The 25025-nt window shown below is 40.8% G+C and overlaps 2 protein-coding genes, 1 long non-coding RNA gene and 2 other non-coding genes across 9 annotated transcripts in view; 3 read left to right on the top strand and 2 right to left on the bottom strand.

The window, feature by feature from the left end:
* LOC136445722 (uncharacterized) overlaps positions 1–4321 on the top strand; it is a 41894-nt gene extending 37573 nt beyond the window's left edge. Inside the window, exons 45-54 of the mRNA XM_066443857.1 lie at positions 643–840; positions 1080–1177; positions 1471–1640; positions 1852–2075; positions 2184–2328; positions 2492–2593; positions 2883–3014; positions 3187–3362; positions 3753–3875; positions 4089–4321. Of these exons, the coding sequence (XP_066299954.1) occupies positions 643–840; positions 1080–1177; positions 1471–1640; positions 1852–2075; positions 2184–2328; positions 2492–2593; positions 2883–3014; positions 3187–3362; positions 3753–3875; positions 4089–4177 (1457 nt within the window). The 3' untranslated portion in view covers positions 4178–4321. The remainder of the gene's footprint in view (positions 1–642; positions 841–1079; positions 1178–1470; positions 1641–1851; positions 2076–2183; positions 2329–2491; positions 2594–2882; positions 3015–3186; positions 3363–3752; positions 3876–4088) is intronic.
* Positions 4322–4997: 676 nt separating this feature from the next.
* On the bottom strand, positions 4998–16726 carry LOC136446518 (angiotensin-converting enzyme-like). Of its 4 annotated transcripts, none has more exons than XM_066444918.1 (15): positions 16477–16726; positions 14139–14297; positions 13463–13548; positions 12830–12945; positions 12638–12727; positions 12047–12282; positions 11224–11421; positions 10349–10521; positions 9867–9961; positions 9436–9523; positions 8208–8343; positions 7927–8071; positions 7529–7627; positions 7206–7328; positions 4998–5645 (listed from the first exon to the last, which is right to left on the bottom strand). In XM_066444918.1, the coding sequence occupies exons 1-15, from the start codon at positions 16568–16570 to the stop codon at positions 5486–5488; spliced, it is 1998 nt and encodes a 665-aa protein (XP_066301015.1). In that variant the 5' UTR covers positions 16571–16726; the 3' UTR covers positions 4998–5485. The 4 variants fall into 4 exon arrangements, with proteins under 4 accessions (XP_066301015.1, XP_066301016.1, XP_066301014.1 ...); XM_066444919.1 differs by lacking the exon at positions 9436–9523 and adding an exon at positions 8763–8850; XM_066444917.1 differs by lacking the exons at positions 9436–9523; positions 9867–9961 and adding exons at positions 8763–8850; positions 9713–9816.
* A 553-nt stretch (positions 16727–17279) lies between these two features.
* LOC136446653 (U4 spliceosomal RNA) lies at positions 17280–17420 on the top strand. Its single transcript, XR_010757620.1, has one exon. It is a non-coding gene; the product is annotated as a U4 spliceosomal RNA (small nuclear RNA).
* Positions 17421–18636: 1216 nt separating this feature from the next.
* On the bottom strand, positions 18637–18777 carry LOC136446652 (U4 spliceosomal RNA). Its single transcript, XR_010757619.1, has one exon. It is a non-coding gene; the product is annotated as a U4 spliceosomal RNA (small nuclear RNA).
* A 5065-nt stretch (positions 18778–23842) lies between these two features.
* LOC136446528 (uncharacterized) lies at positions 23843–24621 on the top strand. 2 transcript variants are annotated; one of them, XR_010757584.1, is made up of 3 exons: positions 23843–24001; positions 24160–24221; positions 24478–24621. It is a non-coding gene; the product is annotated as an uncharacterized lncRNA (long non-coding RNA). The 2 variants fall into 2 exon arrangements; XR_010757583.1 differs by having other exon boundaries at positions 23844–24008.
* The last annotated feature ends 404 nt before the right edge of the window (positions 24622–25025 follow it).

Raw genomic sequence — 25025 nt, 5'->3', positions numbered from 1 at the left:
GCTGCTAGGGGCCCAAAGTCTACGCCACTTCTTCCGTACATGACAAGCTATCTGCCACTAACAAATCAAGATCATAGCACGTCCAGTGCGAAAGATACAAAAAACGGAAGTTCTGCTGCAGTACCAAGGTCACGTACCAGGGGGTCCAAAATCAACATTGACCTTTGTCTTCCCAACACCTACCCACAAACCAAAGGCCATTACAATTCATCCAGACGTTCTAGAGTTATGCTTGCGGAAAGACAAACACACACACACAGACACTCCATTTTTCATGGAGATATAATAAGCGTTTAAAAAAGTTCAAGTCTGGCAGCTAACAGATGCCAAGGCCTGTAACTGTTCTGCCTTTGACCTGTTTCAAATCTAGTAGCATTCTGTAGTCCACATGTTGTGGACCGATGTTGACACCCCACACGCCCTCAGATATTGTCCTTTGTGTTCGGATGATTTGTATGTCTAGCCTGGGTGCCATCCTATTACTACACTGCAGAGGCCCCTACACTCGCTACCCTAGTAGTAATAGGATGGCACCCAGGCTAGTGAATGTCTAAAGCTTTGAGGAACGCCAGTGAACATGTATACTCTATGTTACCTTTGCCCCGAACATGCCACATGCAACTCTGTATATCCGGCATCCAGCTCAGAACTGGACAGACACCGGTGCATACTGGCGCTCCTGGTATGAGACAGCTGATTTCCAGGAGCAGCTTGAGAACCTGTACAACCAGCTCAAGCCTCTGTACAACAACCTGCACGCTTACGTCAGGAAGAAGCTGAGGGAACAATACGGACAGGACAAGATCAGTGCCACTGGACCCATCCCTGCACATCTGTTGGGTAACTACAATGGGTCAATGCAACATCAGTACAAATTCAATAAGTATTTCAAGCATTACATGCTGCTTTTATTTAGATTAGAATTTTTTTTTTTAAATCACTACCTAACTTTATCCGTCAGCTTGAACTGAAACCATTGGGTCTGTTTTGTATTTGTTTGTATCATTTGTCTGTCTGTTTGTTTCTTTGTTTGTTTGCCTGTGTCCGTGATGATAGCTTGATTTGTTTGTTCAATACAGGTAACATGTGGTCTAAATCCTGGATCTACCTCTACAACCTAGTGGAGCCCTACCCTGGCAAGACCAGCCTTGATGTGACACCAAAGATGAAGGCAGATGTGAGCAGTTCCCTGTAACACTGTTTGAATCAGTAACTGTGTGGCGACAACGCAAACACTTCTCTGTTATACCTTCAAAATGTTGTTTCAACATTAATGCGTTCAGTTTACAGAAGGCCAATGCTATGACTATGGGCTGGGTCGCTGCACCCCGATTGGGATAAAGAAGTTCCAAAATGAGGTTACAATTAATAAGGGGGGGTTGTGGCATTTGCCGCAATACTGCAACAATCCATACCAGTTTTCTTTCTTCATGACTATCTCAGTGCAAACATAAACCTATTTTCGTACAGGGATGGACAGTTGATCGGATGTTTCGCACATCAGACGACTTCTTTAAGGACATGGGTCAAGTCGAGATGCCGCAGAACTTCTGGGACAACTCCATGTTCGTCAAACCAGCAGACAGAGAAGTGGTCTGTCACGCGTCCGAATGGGACTTCTACAACGCTCATGACGTCAGGTAGGTCACGTATTATGACCCTTGTTTTAAGAAGATAAGAAAATTATTCAAATGTGGCTTGTTTCTTCTCTGTTGCCGCATTGAACACTCTGAATCAACATTATGCAGCACAAATCACTGCTCGTTGGTTATGAATTGAAATAGCCATATACCTGATTCAGTTGAGTTTTAGTTCGATGAAAATGATAACAGAATTTTTGTCTGAATACAGGGTTAAGATGTGTACTCTCGTAAACATGAACGACCTGGTCATCGTCCACCACGAGATGGGTCACATCGAGTATTTCCTACAGTACAAGCACCAGCCGGTTCCCTTCCGACGTGGAGCAAACCCGGGTTTCCATGAAGCGGTGGGAGATCTGCTGGCTCTGTCCGTGTCTACTCCGACACACTTGCAGACCATCGGCCTCTTGGACACGGTGGAAGACGATGACGGTTGGTTTGACAGCAGAGGCTCTACTTCTATTTTTGTTCTTTGGCAGGAATACTCCAAAAGAGAGGTGAAATAGTTTTGTGAAAGTTATTTCCTATCTCTTCAAACAGAGTCTGACATCAACTTCCTGATGAGCATGGCCCTGGACAAGGTCCCGTTCTTGCCATTTGGCTACCTGTTGGACCAGTGGAGATGGGGGGTCTTCGACGGCTCCATCACCCCGGCAACGTACAACCAGGAGTGGTGGAAACTCAGGTCAGAACCACACAGTCTAACAGAACTAAGGACAATTCTATCCTTACCAGCTCCTCACAGTAAATGCTTTTCAACACTATGTCCAGTAGACAAACGGGGCCTACAAATGTTCCAACAGTATCTGTACACTGTACTGAATACTAAAAGGTGTTTTCCCATACAGGACTCGTTACCAGGGCATCGTGCCACCTATCCCGAGGAACCACGCCAAAGATTTTGATCCCGGATGCAAATTCCACATCCCTGACAACACCCCTTACATCAGGTCTGCTTCGCGTTTATTATCTGAGTCAGGAGGCGTCTCTTAAGAACAGTGTTTGCTTCCTGTTTCACCTTTCTGCTTATGTTGACAAGTGTCGCTGTTATAAGCATTGAAGTGTATTTGATAATATAGATTTAGAAGCTATAGAAGAAATATCTTTAAATTTGTATTCTCTAAAATGGTTTGTAAACCCTTTATGCTATACTATCGGGGAGACGATGAAAAAAATTAAGACCAACCGTACATGATCACAAAAGGCTAATATGAAAACGCCATGCTGTGTATACTTTAGGTACTTCGTGAGCTTTATCCTTCAGTTCCAGTTCCACAAGGCTCTGTGTGAAACTTCGGGACACACCGGCCCACTGCACAAGTGTGACATCTCTGCAGGGCCCAACAAGGTGGCCGCTGGGGAGAAATTGGCGTGAGTCATTCCAGTCAAAAAGAAAAAGCACCGTTCTCTTTGTGCACCCCTTTTTGCTTAGAGCACCTTAAGAAGCATTGGTTACCTTTTATCTACTTTGATTTACAGTCTGGTGACACTTTATGGTGTAGATGGTAACAGTACCCCCCTCCCCTTCTTCCAACAAACACAGCCGAATGCTCAGGATGGGGTCCAGTCAGCCGTGGCCGGACGCCATGGAGGTGATCACCGGACAAAGGAACATGTCAGCTCAGCCGCTTGTGGACTACTTCCAACCACTCATCGACTGGTTGGAACAACAGAACCAGGGAGAGACTCTCGGCTGGGACGAAACCTGGACTCCTCCTTGTGAGTACAAATCATGATAAAACATCAAAGCTCTTGACATGTTTACCATTGGTACGGGTTAGATGTTCATGCTCTTGAATTTTGTAAGAGGTCTAAGGTGAAAAAATGCTCTTTCCTAGATCCTGTCTTCAGTTATGGACATCTTAGAATATAAAAACATAAGTTTTCTAGTATAACTATGGCCTGATTTCCATAGTCACTCTTTTTCCTATCTTCGAAACGATGCTTTTTCCTATCAAAATTGTTAATTACAGATTTTACCAATAGAATGGCCACGCACCCAACGCATTGTCTGCCTTGGTATTGATCTATTGCAAAGGCGTATCAAAAAATAAAAAAAACTGTAACCTTGTCAACTTGGTATGAAAGAATGTCTGTTCTTCCACGTAGATGACTGTGTGGCGACCGACGGCTTCACCTGTGCTGACGGGTTAAAGTGCATCCGGCCGGGGGACCGCTGTGATGGCGTCAACGACTGCGCTGACAATTCAGATGAACAGAACTGCCCAGTCGGTAAGAACACATTACCATCAAGTCACTATGACAACACATACACTTTTTAGAGTTAACGTACCGGATTAACAATAGCATTCTTAACAATCAAACCCAACGTAGGTGCGTTCATTTGCACGTGAATTACATTTTTTCCTCGGACCATAGCGTAAGCTTCTGTGACATTTTACTCAGGAATCTGGTACCGGTAATAACGACACCTTTGATCTACAGCCTCGGCACAGAGTGTCACCGTTTCCATGGCGACCACCTCCATCTCAACTATCGTCTGCGTCCTGCTCGCAACGTTAACGTTGACCTAGAGACGTAATCTTCGCTGGTCAAACGCAATTGCTAGTATCATCATCAACCATTTGTTTTAGGATATTCAAAATCAACCGGGATTTCTTAGAAGAAATTCTCAAAAAATGCATTGGTCGATTTTAGAAGTAAAAATGATGCGTGATTTTCTTGGCAGGTGTTCATTACTCAACATAATGTCTGTAATATCATTGCATGTTGATATCCAAAAACAACATATGCATGCTGATATTTATCGTAGGATGCGTCGTGGGGTCATGAAGTTTTCACCTTTACAGGTCCTGAATCCCGGCACAACAGAATGACGTAATTTTTACATCATTTTTGGTTCATTCTTTTCGTTTTGAAGTTTTCATTATCAACCCATCTCAACGACAATTTATACATAGAGGAACGGGCACGATACACCATGCTGGAGTGACAACGTTATGAATTAGGATCTGCCCTCATCATCAACGTGTGATGTGGACTTCTTTCTGGTACATGTATAGATAAACCTTTCAGATACTAGATAGATGACTTGCCTAGTGTAAAATAGACAAATGGAACCGATTAGAATGTATCAGCATTACTAGCTTTGAATAATTTTTTTTATTTTTCATTTTTAATAGCATATTCATTTACCCCGTAAAACATAACCTGTGGTATATGTCTACAATAAATGTAGGAAAAACCACCATAATGTGTTATTTCTATACCCTTTATATCCCCAGCTTTCAGTTACTACAATTGCATATTATAAAAAAAACCGTAAGCTGGTAACTAGACGAAATCTCACAAGAGCCATGTTCACACATATAAATCGCAAATATGGTTATGGTGATGTTGATGTTGATTTTTAAGGCCTGCTAGTTCTGAAGCCAGGACAAATTCCACAAGTAATCGTAAGCAAACACGTGATTATATCTTTAGCCAACATCCTGTGTTTTTCAATCAAGACAATTTCAGAATCTAGTTCTCATGGATCAACATACCTTAATACAGTGAGAAGAACGTTCTTAATATTGAGTGATTAAGGACTTAGCAGCAATGCAGAACTTTTGTACTGTGTTGACTTCCATGCGCACTCATTACAAAGCTAAAATAACTTCATATTGTTATTAATGTCATTCCAATCGGTTCGTTTGGAAATGAGTGTAAAAGCAAATATACAATAAGTATACAATCTTTTCCTTATTGCTCCTGTATTTATCTTACACTATTTATTGCTTTTGGTAAGACTCCTGATATGCGAAAGATAATCCCTACTAAAATCTAATATCTTTTATTCATTCTAAAACAGTTTCAGTTTGCCATAGCCCACCGCTGCCCTAATCCCATCCCAACTTTTCATCTTTGTTTTGCTCACGGAGCCATTTTTCAAGCGGTTCGAAGTATTTCAAGATGGCGGACGGGTCGAGCTTTTCCTGTCCAGTGATCGCTTTCATGGCCTCTGGCCAGGGCCTGCTTTCTCCCATACTCAGCATATTTCTGAAAGGAAAATTTAAGAATGATTGATAGTTTTAACAACTTAATAAGTTTGAAAGATGAATAACAGACATATCGTGTTAAAGCAAAGTAACGTTGGGTAACATAAATTCGGGATTTTTCCGATAATGGTTGACTGAAATCAATCTAGCAGAACAATAAACCATCCTTTTTTTCTATTATTCTGTCAGTATCATGTACTATCTTTGCACTAATCGATATATATGGTAGATTTTGTCTCTAGTCGTGCTGACACCATAATATTTCAACTTGAAACTACCGTCCGCCGCACGCACAATGACAGTGTTGTCGGACAGGGGGGCACATTAATTCGGGAGAGAAGATTCGTCTTGAATATCTTACCGCTAATTACATTTTATACAGCAGCTATTCGTTCCATCCTTGGCTTGAGGAGAGTGCTATGGATATAGACGTGTCCAAGTAAAAAAAATACACGAAAAAACGGCCGCACCGCACACATCAGGCCTTTGCTAACATCCCGTTTGTTGAGTGGGTTGAACGTCACTCAAAGTCGATCCCCACCGTCATGGCAACGTGTACATTATTCATGGCAAGTTAGCTGGATGCCGTAGCAATTGTTATACTACTATGTCCATGTGTTCCTTGTTGTGTTAGGAGCAAACTTTGAGGAAAATATCGTCTTCAGTCCACTATCACACGCAACATTTAGACAAAAAAGTGTTCCTCATAAACCTTTTGTCGTCTGCTTGACGACATGATTCTGGGTAACAATATGGCGGCGGGAAAATACACGTGCCGTAGGTTGTAGCAACAAAGAGGAGTTTTGATGATTGATCACACTTAGAATCCAGTTGCAGGTTAGCAAAAGAGATTGTAATAAGTTGTCTTGTAAATAATTGTGTTTAGCAGGCAGGAGATGTGACATTTGTCTTATAAACCAGCGAACAACCGTGCAGTGTGAGTCTCCCACGAAGCCCCCAGACTCTGTCAATAAGGGACGGAGAGTTTTTGACGTAGCCAACTTCTAATGCATGGTTATCGAAGCTTTTCAGGCAGTGTTCTGAATGTGTTAGTCTGTCAAGTTTGCATTTCTAGTGGTATTACTGATGTTGCATCTAGCACATATCCCTAAATACCCCGTTTTCGAAAAATCCCGAATTTAAGTACCCCACGAATTTATGTTACCCAACGTTAAATCTATGAACACTTTTGAAACACCAATTACAAATTTGGAAAGACCGAGTTTGCAGGAATTTTACATCCTCAGCACGCATTCAAACGTCGGTAATTGCAAAGGTCATATCAGAAACAAGATGCCAAAACAGAAAAGGAAACTTGTTCCTTCAACTGACATGTCAACCATGAAGTTATATTGTATAGCAGGTTGAAATGCATGGCTCCCGACATAATGCTTTTGGAATTTGGACATACATTTTAAGACTTTATGAGAGCATTGTGTTTTGAGTCATGTGAAGTAAAGTTACACAAAACTGTTAAAAGAATTTTATTTGCGGAAATATATAACGCTATCTGTTAGACTATACTAAAAGATCTAGAAATGAAGAAAAGGCGAATATTTACTTTAACTTCGTGCCGGCTGCTTTGGATTCGTAGATGTCGCACTTGTGTAGAGGACCGTCATGCCCCGCCTCCTTGCAGAGCGCCTGATGGAACTGGAACTGCGCTATGAAGCTGAAAAAGTACCTGTGGAGGGAACAAACAAGTAATATATTAGTTGACTCACAATTGATATAAGTTTATGACATATAGGTCAGCCAATGCGTTCTAAAAACGACAATACACACTATATACAGTTTTTCCCGTACGAAAACAGGTGTGCATATGGTAGGGATGAAAATCTTAACTAGTCACGTGGTGACCACGTGGCCATCATGTGATCTTACCTTATATAGGGGGTTCCGGAAGGGATGTGGTATTTTGCCCCTGGATCGAAATCTTTGTCGGTCCTCTCTACCGGTGGTTTGATGCCCTGGTACTTCATCCTGAGAAAGGCAAAGAAAAACATAATGCATAACGATATAAGGCCATGAAACATCTCAACGTGGACTTATTGAAAACGTAATACTGAAGTCAAGTACATTGCACATAATGAACTGTGTACTATGCCATGTAGTGACATATAGGTCAAATAGAAAAGTTCTGATTGACATGCCTCCGTTTTCTCCCATTTCACTCTAGAACTTCTTTTTACCTTTCTTTCTTCAACCATCAGGTTTGTAATGCAGTTAGATTTATATATTTGTGGTTGTAAACTGAGCGTTATTTAAAGTTTGTTCCTCACCGTAAATTCCACCACCCGGTGTTGTAGTTGTCCGGCGTGATGTCACCGCTAAAAACTCGCCATCTCCACTTGTCAATCATATATCCAAACGGCAGGAAGGCCAGTTTCGCTAGGGCCATCTTCAGAAGCTCGTTAATTTCAAAGTCTGCAAAAGCCACATGTAAAGAGCTCAATAACATTAAACTAGCATGGTTTGATTAGTACTGCTCAACATTATAAAACAATTCAAGACCAATGAGACAATTTTCATATGGGACAATTGTCTTGATGATCACCGATACCTTGATTGTGTCCAACATTTTGCAGCAGCCCGATTTTCTTTAGATGGCCAGGGGTATTGACAGACAAGGCAATGGTGTCACCCACCGCCTCGTGGAACCCTGGGTTCGCGCCGCCACGATACAGGGTCTTCTGGTCCTGGGAACGAGATTGAACAGTCGTCATGCGTCCGCCATTTTGATCATAGCTTAGAAAAAAGTTCAGTTGAATTCACAGTGAAATGTTAATAACTACGTATATACATACACGAACATTGGAATACAAAAGTATTCAAAAAACATAATGTAACAACAAATCCTAGTAGAATAAACTAAATCACACAAGGACACAAGCAAAACTTTTATGAACACGTTTCAAGTTTATCATAGGCAGTTGAAGCAGCTAGGCTCGTGAGAAACAGTTAATCGACCATCCCTTGAACAATTTGTTCAGTTCTATCGTAGACAAATGTCATTCAGATTTGTGTAATATGCATATGGAAAGTGATATCCAATATATGTATGATTATGATTCTGTGACCGGACCAGAATTTTACGTAAAGGAGAAACTGCAGTTACCTCATATGTTAGGAAATATTCAATATGTCCCATTTCATGATGAATCACATACAGGTCTTCTTGATTTACTTTCGTGCACATTTTGATTCTGAAACACACAAAAACTTGTAAAATGATATGCTGCTTTTCATTTAGCTTATCACTCAGCCAAAGCAGAGTCTTGCACTGCCGGGACCTGAAATTTGAAAATGAATGGCGTCAAGGTATCAAACAACTTTTGATTTGTTTTGTCACAAGAAAAAAAGGAAGGAGAACGTCCCCGTCTCGTCCATCGATCTCGATGATCTCATAGATCATGTTCTTTTCCTTGAATAGTTTTGCAGCCCACTTATATCAGTTTTGTAACAGGCGATCTTTGTGGGTCGGACATCGCGTAGTGTTGGTCTAATTCGTGACGCCTTTTAGAAATTTGTGTTTTTTTCTACAGTTTGCTGATGACAAGTACTGAGATTTACAGGGGATCCTTAATTCTTTTTTCTGTGACGGTGCGTGTGTAGGGGGGTGGGGTGGGTGGGGGGTGATCCTGATGTTGGTGTACGTAATTAACCAATGGTCGATATGCTTTGGCCAACTCCACACAAGAAGTGCCAACCCCACACGGTTGGCCTTTTTCTGTTTCTCCCAAGCCTAGCCTGCTTCTGGAGCTGTGCACGTGTATGTGATATGAGTGTACCTCGTATGTCAGATAATATTCGACGTGTCCCATCTCGTGGTGTATCGTCTGTAGGTCCTCCTGGTTCACCTTCGTGCACATCTTTATTCTGAAATACACAAAAGGTCAACACTCTCGCGAGATTTTGCGAGAAAGAGCAGTCCGTCTGGAAAGTCTTATTCAAAAATAAAACCGAAGCAAAACCAAGGATTGGCAAAACCAAGATAGTTCAAAAATCGCATTCGCTGGATTAAGGGTTTTGGACGACCGAGCCGGTTGAACGTCCAACCCTCCTCACCTGACGTCAGTGTCTCCGGGCAGGTGATAGAAATCCCAGGCTGAGCCGTGGCAGACAACTTCCCTGTCATCTGGCCGAGTTAGCATACTCTTGTCCCAAAATGTCTGTAACATAGATTTATGACGTTAGATATGAGAATATGTTATTTTTTTACCTGACGTCGCTGTCGTGATAGAAGTCCTCAGCGGATGCGTGGCAGACGACCTCTCTGTCTGCAGGTCTGATGAGCATGCTTTTGTCCCAGAACACCTGGATAGGACGTCATTGGACAGTTCGGTTGCCAAGGTTGAGCTCAAATCTGCCTAAGCCACCCCACCCCACGTTATGTTTGACTCAAAATGGGATATTATAGTATGAAAGGTTTGCAAGTTCGCCACCAAGCCGACGATTGCAACAAAATTACAGAAGGGTCTAAAATCTAAGGTAAGGTAAGGGTGTGCAAACTGGTTTATATTTAGAGTTGCTCTCGCGGGCCTGAATTGTGTTTATCTATCCCGAATTTCGAGACAACTTCCTAATGTCAGGTACTGAGGTAGTATTTTGGATTTACTTGTTTGCATTGCTACTTGGCCAAATCGAGAAAAGTTATTGGTTTAAAGTGATCTTCTGTGATTTATTAACTGTTCATTCACATACCTGAGGCATAGGACGTAAACCTATAGACTTGAAAAACTCCTCGGCTGTTTTGAACATGCGCAGTGCGTCATATCCTTGTTCTACCATGGTGTCACTGACGTCTATTTCCGGTTGATCCGGAAATGGCACGACGATGTCGTAAATGTTGTTCCACTGCTGAGCCCACATGTTTCCTGAAAAAAATATCAAAGAAACAAAAATCGTATTAGATTCAAAATCATTTTCAAGGTAGTTGTCGTAAAATGTATGACACTGAATATAAGAACGGTGATGGGTAAAGGGGAGAGAATTTAGAGGACGAAAAGAAGAAAAGACGAATAATTTTTATATTTTTATAATTGATCATAAGCCAACACAATTTGAATCCTCCTTGGTGTTACCTTTGATTTTTGAAGCCACGTGTCGTCGTGTTCACGTGTCCAAAACAATGGGTCACCCGTTATGAAGAACGCCATAAATTCGGAAAAACGTTAAGATGTATTTTTTCTTCAATTGTTTCAAAAATCTGGACTTCAATTACAACATGTGATCGGTAGAAATTGAATAATGGGTTTTTATTCAAAGAACATTTGGCAGTCCGAGAGCTGAATTACATGCTATATACGTCTAGATAACCCTTGTATAAGAAACATGATCTGTTCATACATCTACACATGTACAAAGAAGCGAGAAGAAGTTGACTTTACTAGATTAGCTTAGCTTATCACTTTCTTCTACCATGTATGTTTACACAATGTACTGTACATATTTCACTGTATATGTCACTTAGATATTAGTTAGGTTTGACCTGTATCTAGCCCCTCGGGGCACGAACATACAATAAAGATCTTCATTCATTAATCACAAAACAGTTGATTAAACAATAAACATCGTACCAAACAGGTGCGCGGGTATGTGCCCCGTTGTAGACACCTTGTCTGCTCCATACTTCTCGGACAGTTTCCTCCTGACGTAGGCGTGCAGCTGTGTGTACAGAGGCTTGACCTGCTCCCAAACGGCGTCCACCATCTCCTCAAGTTTGCCGTCAGGCATCTCGTACGCGCCCCGCCACAGGACGCCCTTGTCGGCGAAACCTGAAATACGAAAAATGAACTATGAAAACTGAAAATGAACTATGACAAATGAACTATGAAGTATGAAAATGAAAAATAAATTCTGAACTATGAACTATGAAAAATCAAAAATGAACTCAACTATGAAAATGAAATACGAAATATGAACTATGGAAAATCAAAAATGAACTATGAACTATGAAAATGAAATATGAAATACGAAAAATCAAAAATGAACCATGAAATATGAAATACCATGATAACGATTCAGTTTGTATAATCATTAAATCAAGGACGTGTCCTGCAAAAGGCTAATATACAGTATGATTTACTCTAATATGTGCCTAGAATGTGATGCTGTCAAGTAATAGTTACCAGGTAAAAGAGACTGATTTTTACATTTTCGTTCTATAGCATTAGCTAAAGATACGTGTAAACTATGTCCGAGGTGTAAGAAGAGAAAATGTAATAATACATACGTGAACAATTCGGGAAATTTATATTTCACTTATCAACCTAAGTATTCTGTTCAATTTAATCTTTTCTATTTGATTTAGAATTTTGACGTTACTAAAACGTTCACTATGTACATACTAGTTGTTTGTAAACAACGACATTAAACCTAAACAACGTCTATCGAACGTACCATTTTCTTGCGCTCCTTCGTTTAATAGCGCCACCCACTGTGCATACTTGTCTTTCATTGGTGGACCAACAGCATCTCGCCAGCTAAGCCACGCCCACGTCAGCCTGTCGTAGTCACGTGATTTCGCGATGATTCCTTCCAAATCAGGGTCCAGTTTCAGGCATGTGCCGTCTGCTTGACACACGGTGCCTGTGCTGTAAATCTTCTCAAGCTCTGTCCCTATCTCCGCCAATTGCCTGTTCATATAGATAAAACAATTTTTGTTAGAATATGTTGATGAAGGTTAGATATCCAGGTAATAAGATACGCCAAAAGACAGTTACTCAAGCAACTAGAAAAAAATTTGAAACAGCCAAACGTTTCAGACAGCATCCGCTGTCTTTTGTCAGTGACTAAAGGAAAAAACGGGAGAACCCTGTTTCCTTGACATTTTGAGACAAAGTTAAAGAGAAAGGGACGGGAAAATATCATCAGTTAGGATATCTCACTTTTTATAAGATACTTCCAATTCTAAGTAGATTTCTTGTGGAAAGATACTTTTTCTGATATATAACGATAGGCAAATATTACTGAATAAATTAAATAACGTACCGTTGTTTCTCCTCGTCGCTGAGACTTCCTGACGTGGTAATCATTTTAAACTGGCGCTTGACGTCATCAGAGAACCCGGATGTGTCGAACCTGCAATGAGACGAGACATTGTCGTTATACAAATTATGACATTTTTGTTGGTATTTTCAATTATTTTCTTACTCTCTCACATATCCGGATGCTCTTACTTACTTCTTTGCCTCCTCCATCTTCTTCAGAGACCACTTCGTAACTTCCAATGTCACTTCCACAACTTTGGCCGCGTTCTCGTCGGTAATGTTAGTTGCCTGTGCCCAGTTAGCTTCCGCCTGAAAATGTGACAAAAGAATTGATCCACAAAAGAGCAACAACGCAAAGTTTGACTTCCATAACTTTGTTAAAACCTGAGAACGTGAAAATGTTTTGAAAGGCGATTGTTAAAAGAAAATTGCACAGAGGAGTCAAAGGTACACATACAGTAGGACACCCCCTTCCACTTTCAAGAACAGAATGCGTTCAAGTCTGCAGTAACAATGGTTGATCACACTATCCCGTACCCTTTTCGTACTGTTAATCCTAAACACTCCCTTCTTACTGTCTCTCAACTATACCTTACTCTCTGTTTGTTTTTTAGTTACTTTCAAACTCTATACTTTCTTATACTATAGTACATTACATTACATTATACATGAGCGCTACATTTTCCATTATATATGAAATCTTGTATAACACGAGTTGATTGCGGGGAGGCCTAACGTACACAGTGATATTTCACTATCACATAATGGAAGATGTCTTGCCTAGATTTAGCTACATGTTATGAAGATAAGCGATCCGTATACATACATTTCGCACGTTGCGCTGTCGCAGCTCCTCGTTATATTCCTCCAACCACTTTATAGCCTCTTCCTCGTCTGGTGTACTTTTCAGCTCTGGAAGAATAGTCAAAGAGTTATTCACAAACTAGACTCTAAACTAGCTTGTTCCCAAAATCATTTTCTTAAGCTGCCAGGTTTTTTAGGCAATTGCGCAAGTAAAAATTAAAAAAATGTATTTTTCTGTATCCCTGTTTAAACCGGGACTGGTATCTTAATATACAGGAGGTATTGTTGATCAAAGAGGAATGACTGTACAAGATTATATATTGGTGTTTTTTTCGCCGACCATTATATTTTCAGCATTAATCATGTCACTATACAAGTTGATCAATTCTTCCTGTTCCGCTATTGGGCCAATACTTTAAAACAAATTTAATCAAGATCGACTCAAAAATAAATCCAGCAACCCTTTTTCCAGTTATCTTGTTCATTAATAAATAAAAAGTCAACGAATTCTCGTAGAAATATAATCAACTTATGGGACGTGATTCTATTGCTTTTTTCTAAATTTATTTATTGTTCATTTTATTGAAATTGCATGAAAGCAATACAAAGGTCATCCAGACAGCTATACTGATGACGTGTACCAACAGATTCGTACATCCACATATAAAATAACGCCATACATAAAACATTCCTCTTACCTTTCAGGCTGTCGATGAGCCCCTCCCACTCCTCCATGTTCCTTTGCGCCAAAGACTTCTTCTTTTCCACACAACATCGTTTGAGTTCGTTCTGACAGCATAGCTCTTCAATCTCAGTTTCTACGTCCTGCTGCAGTTCCTTCAACTCCCGCTGTTGCGCTGCGAAGAGGAGACATGACACGTCACGTACTACTAACGTTAGTAAGAACTTGTCAAGTTGGATCTATGCTAGGTTGTCAAGTTGACATTTGATCTGTGTTAGGTTGTCAAGTTGACATTCGATCTATGCTAGGTTGTCAAGTTGGCATTTGATCTATGCTAGGTTGTCAAGTTGACATTCGATCTATGCTAGGTTGTCAAGTTGACATTCGATCTATGCTAGGTTGTCACAGAAATCTAGCCAGCTGGCTATATGGAAATGAAACGATTCAGAATCCCCCACATCTGTTTGGAGATTGGGTTCATGCCCAAAGATAAGGTAAAGGGTACATAAAGAGGGATTAGTGAAAATTGGACCAAATCAATCGCCCATTATGAATCTTCCATATGAAAATCCCATGTCCATAAACACTAATAGCAGCTCTATAACTCACGCAGAATACAGGGCATTACGAGGTTTAAAGCAGTCATTTGACTCCAGGTACTTTATCACCACGATACGTCACGCTTGGACGCTTCGCCATCCGCCATTCATGTGACATTTTGTTTGTGGAGACAACCATAGTGTCGGAACAACTTGTTTCAGTCAAAACGAGCTCAAGGCTATGCGAAGCTGGGTAGGTCACCCAGAACTTTGACGACCTAGTATTATGGCGCTCCTGACATCGGTATGCAGTGTTAAACATGACGGGAGAATGAGATCTGGGTACCCGGGTCGCCCAGAACTGTGGAGTGAATAGTGGCGCTCCCTGAATCGGTATGTGATTCTAAAACAGGCGAAGTCACCTGATTACGGGCAACAGTTTGGGGGGAAGAGGGATAGTTACTTTCCTTGACGTTTGGGACATGCAGATAACCAGTAAATGACACTAGAATACTGTACTTTCAAATCATTAAGTGTGTTTGATAAAAGGAAAGTCGACTGGCCAGAATAGAAACTTGACGTTATGGCGGTCACCCAATCGGTCTCTACATATGGCTAGCCTCCTGTGCAGACTCTACAGGCCGTGCTTTAGTGTGTGTTTAGGGGGTGGGTTACAGTGCGCTTCTGAAGAAAGAAAATTACGAGCCCAAAAAATTCCGACCCGAAGAGCCTGTTATTAAAGAGGCTAACATATGACTATTCTCCTGAGAGGAGAGGGACGTTAGAAATCCCGGACAAAACTACGTACCCCTCTCGATCGAAGACTCTGCTTGGAGAATAACATATGACCACCTTTGTACCATTGTGACGTTTGAGTTGGTATCCATGGTTATTTGCCAATCTCTGTAACAGCCAAGTAATGCGAGACGACGACACAAAAACAGGTGCCATACAGAAGCAGTGGTGTGTCAACACGGGGATCACGATTCACGTGGTGCAAAACCTCAAGTCTCTTTACCGACACACTTCAGTACATGTGCACACTCTGAGTTCTCTGAGAATCACGCAAACATTAATAAACGTCTACACTTGTGGGGAAATGAACTTCATATCGAAAAGCAAAGCAACTATTTCATTCAAAGAATTCCTTGCGTGACAAGTAGAAGTATTACATACGATGGCGATTATGTAATCTACAATAAATATTTGCAATTTATGTGAAGGGAAAATCATCCCGGTGACATGACGATCTCCAGACACTGACTGAAATCTAGCCAGATCACAGGTAGCGTCTAGGTATGATCAGAACATAGACCAAATTAAGTACACGTATACGAGTCAAATTGCTGAGCATGACTTTAAGAACCTATATGAATTTAATTATAATGTCATTGTTACTTACCAACAAATACCTGCCATTGATTGTATACATGTTACTAGCCTCGATAGTCATTGTATTCTTGTACCCGATTTTAAACCAATAATTTAATTACGATCGTAATACGATCAATCATTTTGGAAATACCTCCAGGTAACGTTACCCAATCACTGCACTTTCGCTCGCGTTGTCTACAGACAACTAGTGGGGCCTGTTCAGTATCATATCATCGGTTTGACAAACAAGGATCCGACACGGGTCATAGAATTTTATCTAATTATGTGTAGACAAGTTCTCTTCACTTTTCAGTCTTATCGTAACTTTGTGAATACGGTTATAGAATGTAACGATACGTTCAAAGGCCGAAAATAGGAGCGAGCTGAGAAAAATGGCCGAAAGGTGCCCATTGACTACAAAGGGTGTGCATAAGTACTCACCTGCCGAGAGTTGGTCAGGAAGCGGCCAGGTGTATCCACTACACGACAGAAAAACGGCGCCGAAACACAGCCAGATTTTCCCTGCATTCCACATCTTGACGTCTCCTGACGCCCTCACCTCCCGTATTGCACAAAATTCCTTCAGATTAACTGCGTTTCAGGCTATTTTTGCGACATGTTGAGACACTGAACGCCCAAAACTGCGAACACCCACTTCAGGAACTTGTCGGACTGGCTTTCCGTCTTCCTGATTGGAAGAAACCAAGAAAAAGGAGGAGAATTTTGAAAACTTGTGACATAAAAAAGCTCCTCATTTTACTTACATATGTCACAAACCCCCTTTATATCATATAAAAGAGGCGTGAAATCGCAGTGTCAAATTCTTTTCTTGCTATGCAAAAAGCATCATAAAACACCCCTATACATGTCAGAAAGTGGAATGGACGTTACGTTTACCTTATGCCATGCGACCTCTAGCGACTATGCTTCGCATTACAGTTGCGATACTAACCTTTGACCCCACGATGTCGTCATCATGGCGGACGTTTGGAATATGATAATGAGGTGGCACAAAGTCCTCAAGATAACATAAAATCGTTAAATTTTAGCCTTCTTTTAATTCAATTGAGAGTTTTTGTGAATGAAATAAATAGCGTAGTGTATCACTATTACGTTGAAGTGCATTTTAGGTCTTCTAATTATTTCATGTGCTAAGATTATTGATTTTATTTTGCAGTTTTTGTAAACCACAAACAGAATACTTTTACGTTTAACCCCGGCTCCAAAACGACGCCTTTGTCACCAGCTTTGCGCAGAGGCGATATCATAGCCGATGAGGTTTATCCGAGGCGTGATTATTGCTAGTTGAAAACTTTTCCCAATACCCCGCCTGGGGGACGTGAAATACCGTCCACCATGGCAATTTTTGTGAGCCCCTACGGGGGCACCAATAACTAATCAAAAGAAGCGTTGCAAGAAGTCAACACATAATACATTTTCCTTAATTCCAAATTTTTGGAACCTTCTCTGGAAAGTTTCCGCAATTCGGTGACGGTCATGCAGTGTGTATCAGGAGTATCTATGTAGTTAAATGCAATAACATTAGGAAAGACGAAGGACCATGTGCCATGCAAAATCAAAAATGGTGTTTACATATCATCAGCTTAGCGGCATTACATGAAAAATGGAATGCTACTCCTCGGTCACCTGGCCTGTCGGCCCTTTAATTGTGCATATTAGTACAGCAGGTGCACAGCATTTGCAATTGGTAGGACGACTGGTCAGGTGCATGCCAAGGATATTTTGAACCTGTCTCCTTGTAATAGCTGACAAATGAAAAAAATGTAGACATCGCAAACAAGAAGACAAGAAAATTATAAGTTGACGAGGCTTCACGGTAATTCATAAGTAGCCGTAAACAAAATTTTGCAACTAACCAATGCATATTTTACAATGATGAGAGAAATGTCCTTTATAATTGTATACAAGATAAGTTCTCTACTTTTAAATATATGTAAACAGCACTGAAAAATTCCTATTTAGTATGAAACTGAACAAACCATGTATTACGAGTTCCATATCCACAATCATATACAAAGCGAGAAGAAGTCGAACCTGCAAATACTAGTCGAGTATAGATTAGTCCTATTGGACGTAGTAAGATATCACCTTCTATTACGTTATATCATCACCACTATATGTATTCCTTTGCTTATCACCATGACCTGTACTTAGCTTATCTAAGCAAAAATGTACAATAAAGGTCTTTCATTCATTCATTTATCAATTTCATTTTAGAGCCATAACAATGCATTTTTGTCTCTACATGATGGTTTAGTAAACAAACACAATCGCCGAAATCTCGCTCTAGTCAAAAGTTACAACTCTACCCCGTCCGTCGCGCCAGTATCTATTGTAGAAGCGGTACCTTTCTCCCTTGTCGTAGGCCTGTGAAAACTTTCTCTCTCCACCGAAATCACCGACATAAAAAAAACACGATATCCAGGGTGTCGTTGCCACTGCGACCGCTAGGAGCGCGAATCAAGCAGCCAGCTCAAATCAATGTGCCACAGATCCCCACATCATCATACTATTGTGTAAGGACTTATTACCTTCGTACTAGACTGCCCTTTATGTACCACTTTTTGTTAGTTATTGGTGCCCCCGTAGGGGCTCACAAAAATTGCCATGGTGGACGGTATTTCACGTCCCCCAGGCGGGGTATTGGGAAAAGTTTTCAACTAGCAATAATCACGCCTCGGATAAACCTCATCGGCTATGATATCGCCTCTGCGCAAAGCTGAGGTAATTTAGGTCATTTTGCCACCCCGATAAGGGACAAAGGCATTTTGTTTGTGGTCAATTTCAATCAAACACCAAAGCCATTTTAAGGTGCAAAACACAGCTGTGTTACGAAGGCTGAAATCTATCTATGGAGTTCGAACTTCTATATTTATTTTTGTACACCTCTTTTTATATCGATTGAATGTATTGACCAATTAGATGTTACAATGATCAACTTGAATCAATGTGTACAACTTCAAGTACGAACTATCGGAGACCTCATTATCATAAATTATGCACTAAGATAACAGCCAATCACAGTAACAGCGTCGGGTCAGAGATCTATACTCTTACAAGCATGCGTATGTACTACGTCATCTGAAACGTCTGTCTCTACATAATTATCCAGATGCTTGATTTATTTGATACACGTATTACGCAATGCTCTCCCTGGCCATGGATGTCTAACCTTCGTCGATAAAACGTGTCCTAATAAGTAATAAGTAAGCTAAACACATAACACATAACACATAATTATGTGTTTTAGATTGATTATGTTGCTTTAAATCAGTGGAGTGTAACAAGCCATTGTTTCATGTGGTTATGCTGTAAAGCCTCTGTAATAAGAACGAAATTCGGGTGTGTTGCCCGCGAGATTCTGGCCAAATAAAATAATTTCAATTTGAATCATTTCAATAACTAATTCTTTTCTTCCCAGCCCTCTGACCTATTTATAAAGATGTTACAAATAATGGTAAAACATGGTAAAAATTGTAAATAATTGTAAACAATGGTAGAATGCTGTGACCATTATCTAGAAACTGTTAGAAGTATCATATTCCACATGATGAATATTTCTTAAGTTTTAGAAAACCGGAGAAATATTTGTTAAGTTGAAATCACATTCAAAATTTTTCTTAAGTATAAAATCTCTCACACAAATAATTGCAATAGATTGGAAACATTTGTAAATCATGTCAATAACAACCCTCTTGGTGACTCTATTAAGTGTTGCAATATACACGAGTCTTTGTAGTCTGTATAACGCAAACTCCAGCTGTCCGGGGATTTCTGTCCCCTCTTGGGCGGCTATGCGGTTACAGGCCTCAAGCCGTTACAGGAGCTTGATTGAGTTCAGGCTAGAGTCTTTGTAATATAGAAAAGCACCAACGGTCTGATTTGACATGCTTTGCATATGTCGTGCACCTGAATTTCCTTGTTGATAACCTTTATATGATATTTAGCACGAATAGCTTTAAACGTGTTTGTTTAGCTTCCAATGAAGCAAAACAGTTTTACATGTAGATTTCAGTCCAAACCTCATATTTGCACACTTCTATTGCAGCTAGATAAGTCATGCCAGTGGCGTCCCCGGCGTACGCGTAAGGCATACCTGATCACAATACGAAGGTGAAGGCCTTTTTACCCACAGTGCTTCGCTCATCTAACCACAATTCCAAGCGAGGAATATTACATATCGTCTGACACGGTCTGCCACATCCAGACGAGTTACCCATGGTTCTCTAGCAAGGTTATGCGGCTGGATTTGTCCCAGTAACTAGGCTGCCGTGAACGGCCGCACGAAGTACTCAAGATTTTCCAGCCTGATAATTCTATCTCATGGGTTCTTAAGTGCAAGCTTTGCATGCAGTGGATGATGTGTTTCCTGGTCCCGAGTGTCCATTATTGCACTAAGGCCCTCGTTGTCGCTATAGAACATTGCTGTGATTGGTTAATGTGCTTCTGTCTGTCTAATCAAGAAGTCGGTTGTATAGCTTCTTAACGCAATGGCTAGGCGGACGGTATAACTATACTGGAAAGAATTCCAAACACATCGGAAGGAATTGAAGGAAATGTCCATGGCCATGTTTTTTTCCCTTTTTATCTATTTGATTTTCATCAACGGAAAAGTCACCGTTTATGTATAAAATTGTAATAGAAATATCCGAGGTACGCGTTATTAAAAAAGCAACAGAACACAATGACAATCGTCTGCAGATTGAAACTGAATACATGTATTTCCAATTTTATCATTTTGAACGAGATCAGGGTAACAGCAAGGCAGCCATTTGACGAGTACCTCTATATAAAAGCCATGGTATACGTAAATCCTTTTGAACGATTTTCGTCCTCTTGGGCGTCGAATGGCTCCCTGGTGGGAATGGTTTATCCCATAACAGACACAAGTCAACGCTTCTGAACCAAATTTTTTTGTCCCAATTTCAGGGACAAAGAATTGCAAGATCCAAGAGCACACGTCTTGCCGCGAGGACATTTCCCACAATCCCACTACAAGGTTAATCTTCCCACCGTGTGAATCCTGCGGCCTGACTTAACACATGTCCCGATATCTAGTGCGAGGAAATCCCCAGAACTCATTGTCATGTATCCAGGCCGTGCTAGGGTGTGGCGCCGTCGGGAGAAAATCTCTTTGTTGTAGATTTTCTGAAATATGTGTTCTAAGCATCTCTATCATCTCAATTATACGTGGGAATACGTACAAAAAAAATCCAACGTGATATATATTAATTCTTATAAATAGTAATGGGAAAATCGCTTTTACGAGAGAACCATAAAAGCGACATCCCTAGGAGGATTTTTTTTCGATTGAAGTAAAATTACCTTTGTCAAATATTAGAATTTCTTTTAATATAACTACCATGGTACATCAAGAAAATCAGTAGATTAACCGGCTATTATGAACACTCGATAATCTGGTATACTGTATACAGATTCGAGGAGAAATAGGTGTAGATTTGTTGGATTGCTTGATCGTCTTGATGTGACGTTTCTCCGTGCGCCGTCCGAACACACAAAGGATCTGAGATCAATAGAGAAGACTTGTCAGCCGACGTATCTCGTTTTTTATTTGTTTCCCCCCTTTGACTTACACGACAATTATCATTACAAACGAGACGTTTTGATAACAATCACCACTATTGACGATACGGGCATCCGTCCTTTGTTCAAACTAACATTTTTATTTTGCCTTCTTTTTGTATTTTTATAAGTATAACAGACAAAGTGATATTTACATCTTTTGATACTTGAATACAGCAAATAACAATCAAAATCTCCAAATCTTGACTACAGATTTAGAATCGACAGAAACCCACATTGATGCAGCTGTTGGCCTTGTGAGACAAAACTATGGTGATTATCCATCCTCCCTGCCCCCCTCCTAGTTAAAGCTGATGTCACGTCTACTGCATGCTGGTACAAGTTCAAGAGCTCCCATCATCCACTGGAGCACTCGTTGACCTTCTTTAGACGAAATTTGGAGCATCCACTCTTTGTCAAGGACATACAGCGTGGAAATCTGGGACTCCTCCGCGATTTTGGGTCACGTGCGCCTTTATTAGGTCGTTATCCTATTTTACTAGGCCGACTCTCTAAATTTCAAGGCCATTTCCACGCTCTCTCCTCCCTGCCTAGGTCACTAACCTCCCTGTAGGGGTTACTCGCGGTCACCTACAAGAGAAGAACCGTTAGAAACGGAGAGGAGAATTGTGGGTAGCGAAGTCATTGGCCCATTTTCACGCTGCCCATGACTCTGAATATGGAGTGACGTGTGGCCTGTTTCCATGCGCGAAGATAGATATTGATTTCTTGGAAACATCGTAAATAGAAACGTCCTCGTTCCCTAGTGGTTGCTAGGCAACAGATGGAGAGGTTAGGGATCTCCATTTACATCTTTCTGCTCGTGTCGGTTTCGCTTAACATGGAGCATTGATGTCTTTTTTAGAACAAAGGCACGCAATGGTTTCTAGAGTTGAAAATTATTTGTTTTTTAATGTCACTCCTTATTTTTGATGCAGATGAATGCATGAATGTTTATGTTATAAGCTATGAATCTTAAAAATATAGCAGAATTTTTAACAACATTTTTTTTTCATTACAAAACGAAGTCGAACGCTGACAACATAAATACGATCGCCCCTTTGTCTGCAGGTTAATGTAGTTTATAGCTGATTGATTTCTACAGTCCCAAATAATGGAACTCACGAAATTATACCTGCACCTGTAAGTAGATAATGAATTATAGATTTGCTCTATGAACGATATTTAAATATCCTTTCCCGAACGATCTGTATGGCTCCGGTTTCAAAATGAGCCAGTAAAATGAATGATTGATGTTCTTTACATTTCATATGAGGGAGCACATGAGATACTTGCCCTTTTCCTTCAAATCCAAACATGCATATTTGATGCATTTTCCGCTAGATAATGCCAGATCTCCAGACAGGCTTGAAATTGGAATCACTCAGAAGGCCTTAAGGGTCAACTGCCAAGAACCAGAGAAACCTCACTTAAGGAGAAGCCCTTAGAATAGCACATTTCTGTCTCGAGTGATGATGAGCGCTAGCGTTCAGATTTATGCTCCACTTGTGTACCTGCTAGTAAATTGTGCGTTATCAGCTCCCCAAGCAAAGATCACACAGCCCGGTGATCGTTTGGAAACGATAGCCTATCCTGTCACGTTTCTTCGGACCTTCATAACACAAAGGTTCAACATCAGTACTGCCAAAACATGTGTATACTGTAAAATGGGACATATCCGCGTCGGTTTTACGACTACCACATGAGCCAACGCGAACTTGAAACCACCGCGAACATTTCCGGCTTTTACAGTGAAACCTGCAAGGCAGTTTCAACGGCGAACTTAGCGGCTTAGATCCAAAGCGAACACACCCACATTTTTTCACTAACGCGAAACTAGATCCCCGCGAACATTTCCCATTTTATAGTATTCCCTATTGATAACTTGTAGTTTACTACGATTCGAAATAATTCAAGTATCCAAGTATCCAAGTGGTGTAATTTGGCTTCTAACGTAATTCTCATTTATCTATCAATTTTTAGGGTGGTCCCTTCAGGTAATTTTGTAACAAATCATAACAAATCAGGATATAAAAGGATCAAATGGTTAGAGACGGTTCAAAATCAAATATTTTGCAATCCCCATCGAACTTCGCCCTAAAACAGAATTATGACACCTGCATGAGACTGATATGAGACAATACGTTCTCTTTCCCAGGCACAGCAGCAAACTGCTCTGGGACCAAGATTTTACCTTTGACCCATGACGTCACGTACAAATTTGGAGCCTGACCAAAAAGGTGTACGTGCGTTTGTGATGAAACCGTCGCGTCGTTACATCATGCATTGCCTCACCTAACAGTGTCATATCCTGTGTGATTTTGTAAGAGAGGAACGTCGTGGGATAGAAGAAGTTTAGAAAGTGAGCAGTAAGTGATCTATTCGGGATATTCTGGCGTGAATTTTTTGGTTCCAAAACACCCTAAAGCAGCAGTGAAACCCGGAAGTGATTTTTTTTCCAGTGGGTGTTTTGACTTTTGTGTCTGTCAGTCTGTTGAACATCGTTCTTTGATACTTCAGGCCTCTTCGAGAATTCAAGAAGTACAAGATCCAGAGTCATGCTTGCTGTCCGGAGCTTTCAGGTGAGGGTTCACAAAATTATTAACTTTTGTTCCAATGACCTCCAAAAAGCTATTGTTCTGTTTTTACAATGCCCTCAGGTAATAATTTAACATCTTGACTTGAGACGTATTTTGCAGTTACTTAGATGACGTGGCACTTAAACCAACCAGTTAAGAAGAAGTACTGAAAAAGTTAGGTTGAAATTGTATTTTCCTTTTAAGTTGTTGAAATCGAAATTAACAAAATGCTGTTTCTAAGCTTGTCTTTTGTGTTTAGAGGCTAGCAGGCTCTCCTGCAGTCTCCCAGATGGTACGTCACAGGATTACAAGAGGCCTGGCAGACGAGGTTAAACAAGCCACAGAGAAGGTAGTGGTGGAGTCCCCTAAAGGTGCAGGGTTCCAGGTATGGCATGTTACAACTGTTATGTAGTAAAAGAAAGTTAAGGTATAGGTTAAGTTCCATAGCCTTTTTGAGGCCGTAGGGGCAGTGGGCTGTGTCTAGGGCATGTAAGGATGCCTACTAGGGCATGTTATTGGAAGGTTGAGCCCGTCCCTTGGCCTTCTCCTTCCTCTGCCTTTTACCTCCCCAACCAAAGTCAGGTATCCACTTTTACACCTGGGTGGAGTGAGGAAAGTCGTGTCAAGTGCCTTTCCCAAGGGCACAACATTCCTGGCATGACAGGGGATTCAAACCCTCAGTACCTCTTGGCTACCCTTTAACCTTGATGCCAACACAACGCCACTGCTGTTACAGTACATTTTATAAAGCCAAGAACTCCCAGTGACTGCTCAATATCGTGGCCAGAGTTCTATCCTAGGGTAGCC

The sequence above is a fragment of the Branchiostoma lanceolatum genome, chromosome 12 (assembly GCF_035083965.1).
Source record: "Branchiostoma lanceolatum isolate klBraLanc5 chromosome 12, klBraLanc5.hap2, whole genome shotgun sequence".
Classification (NCBI taxonomy): Eukaryota; Metazoa; Chordata; class Leptocardii; order Amphioxiformes; family Branchiostomatidae; genus Branchiostoma; species Branchiostoma lanceolatum.
This window is presented reverse-complemented; position numbering and strand designations above follow the sequence as displayed.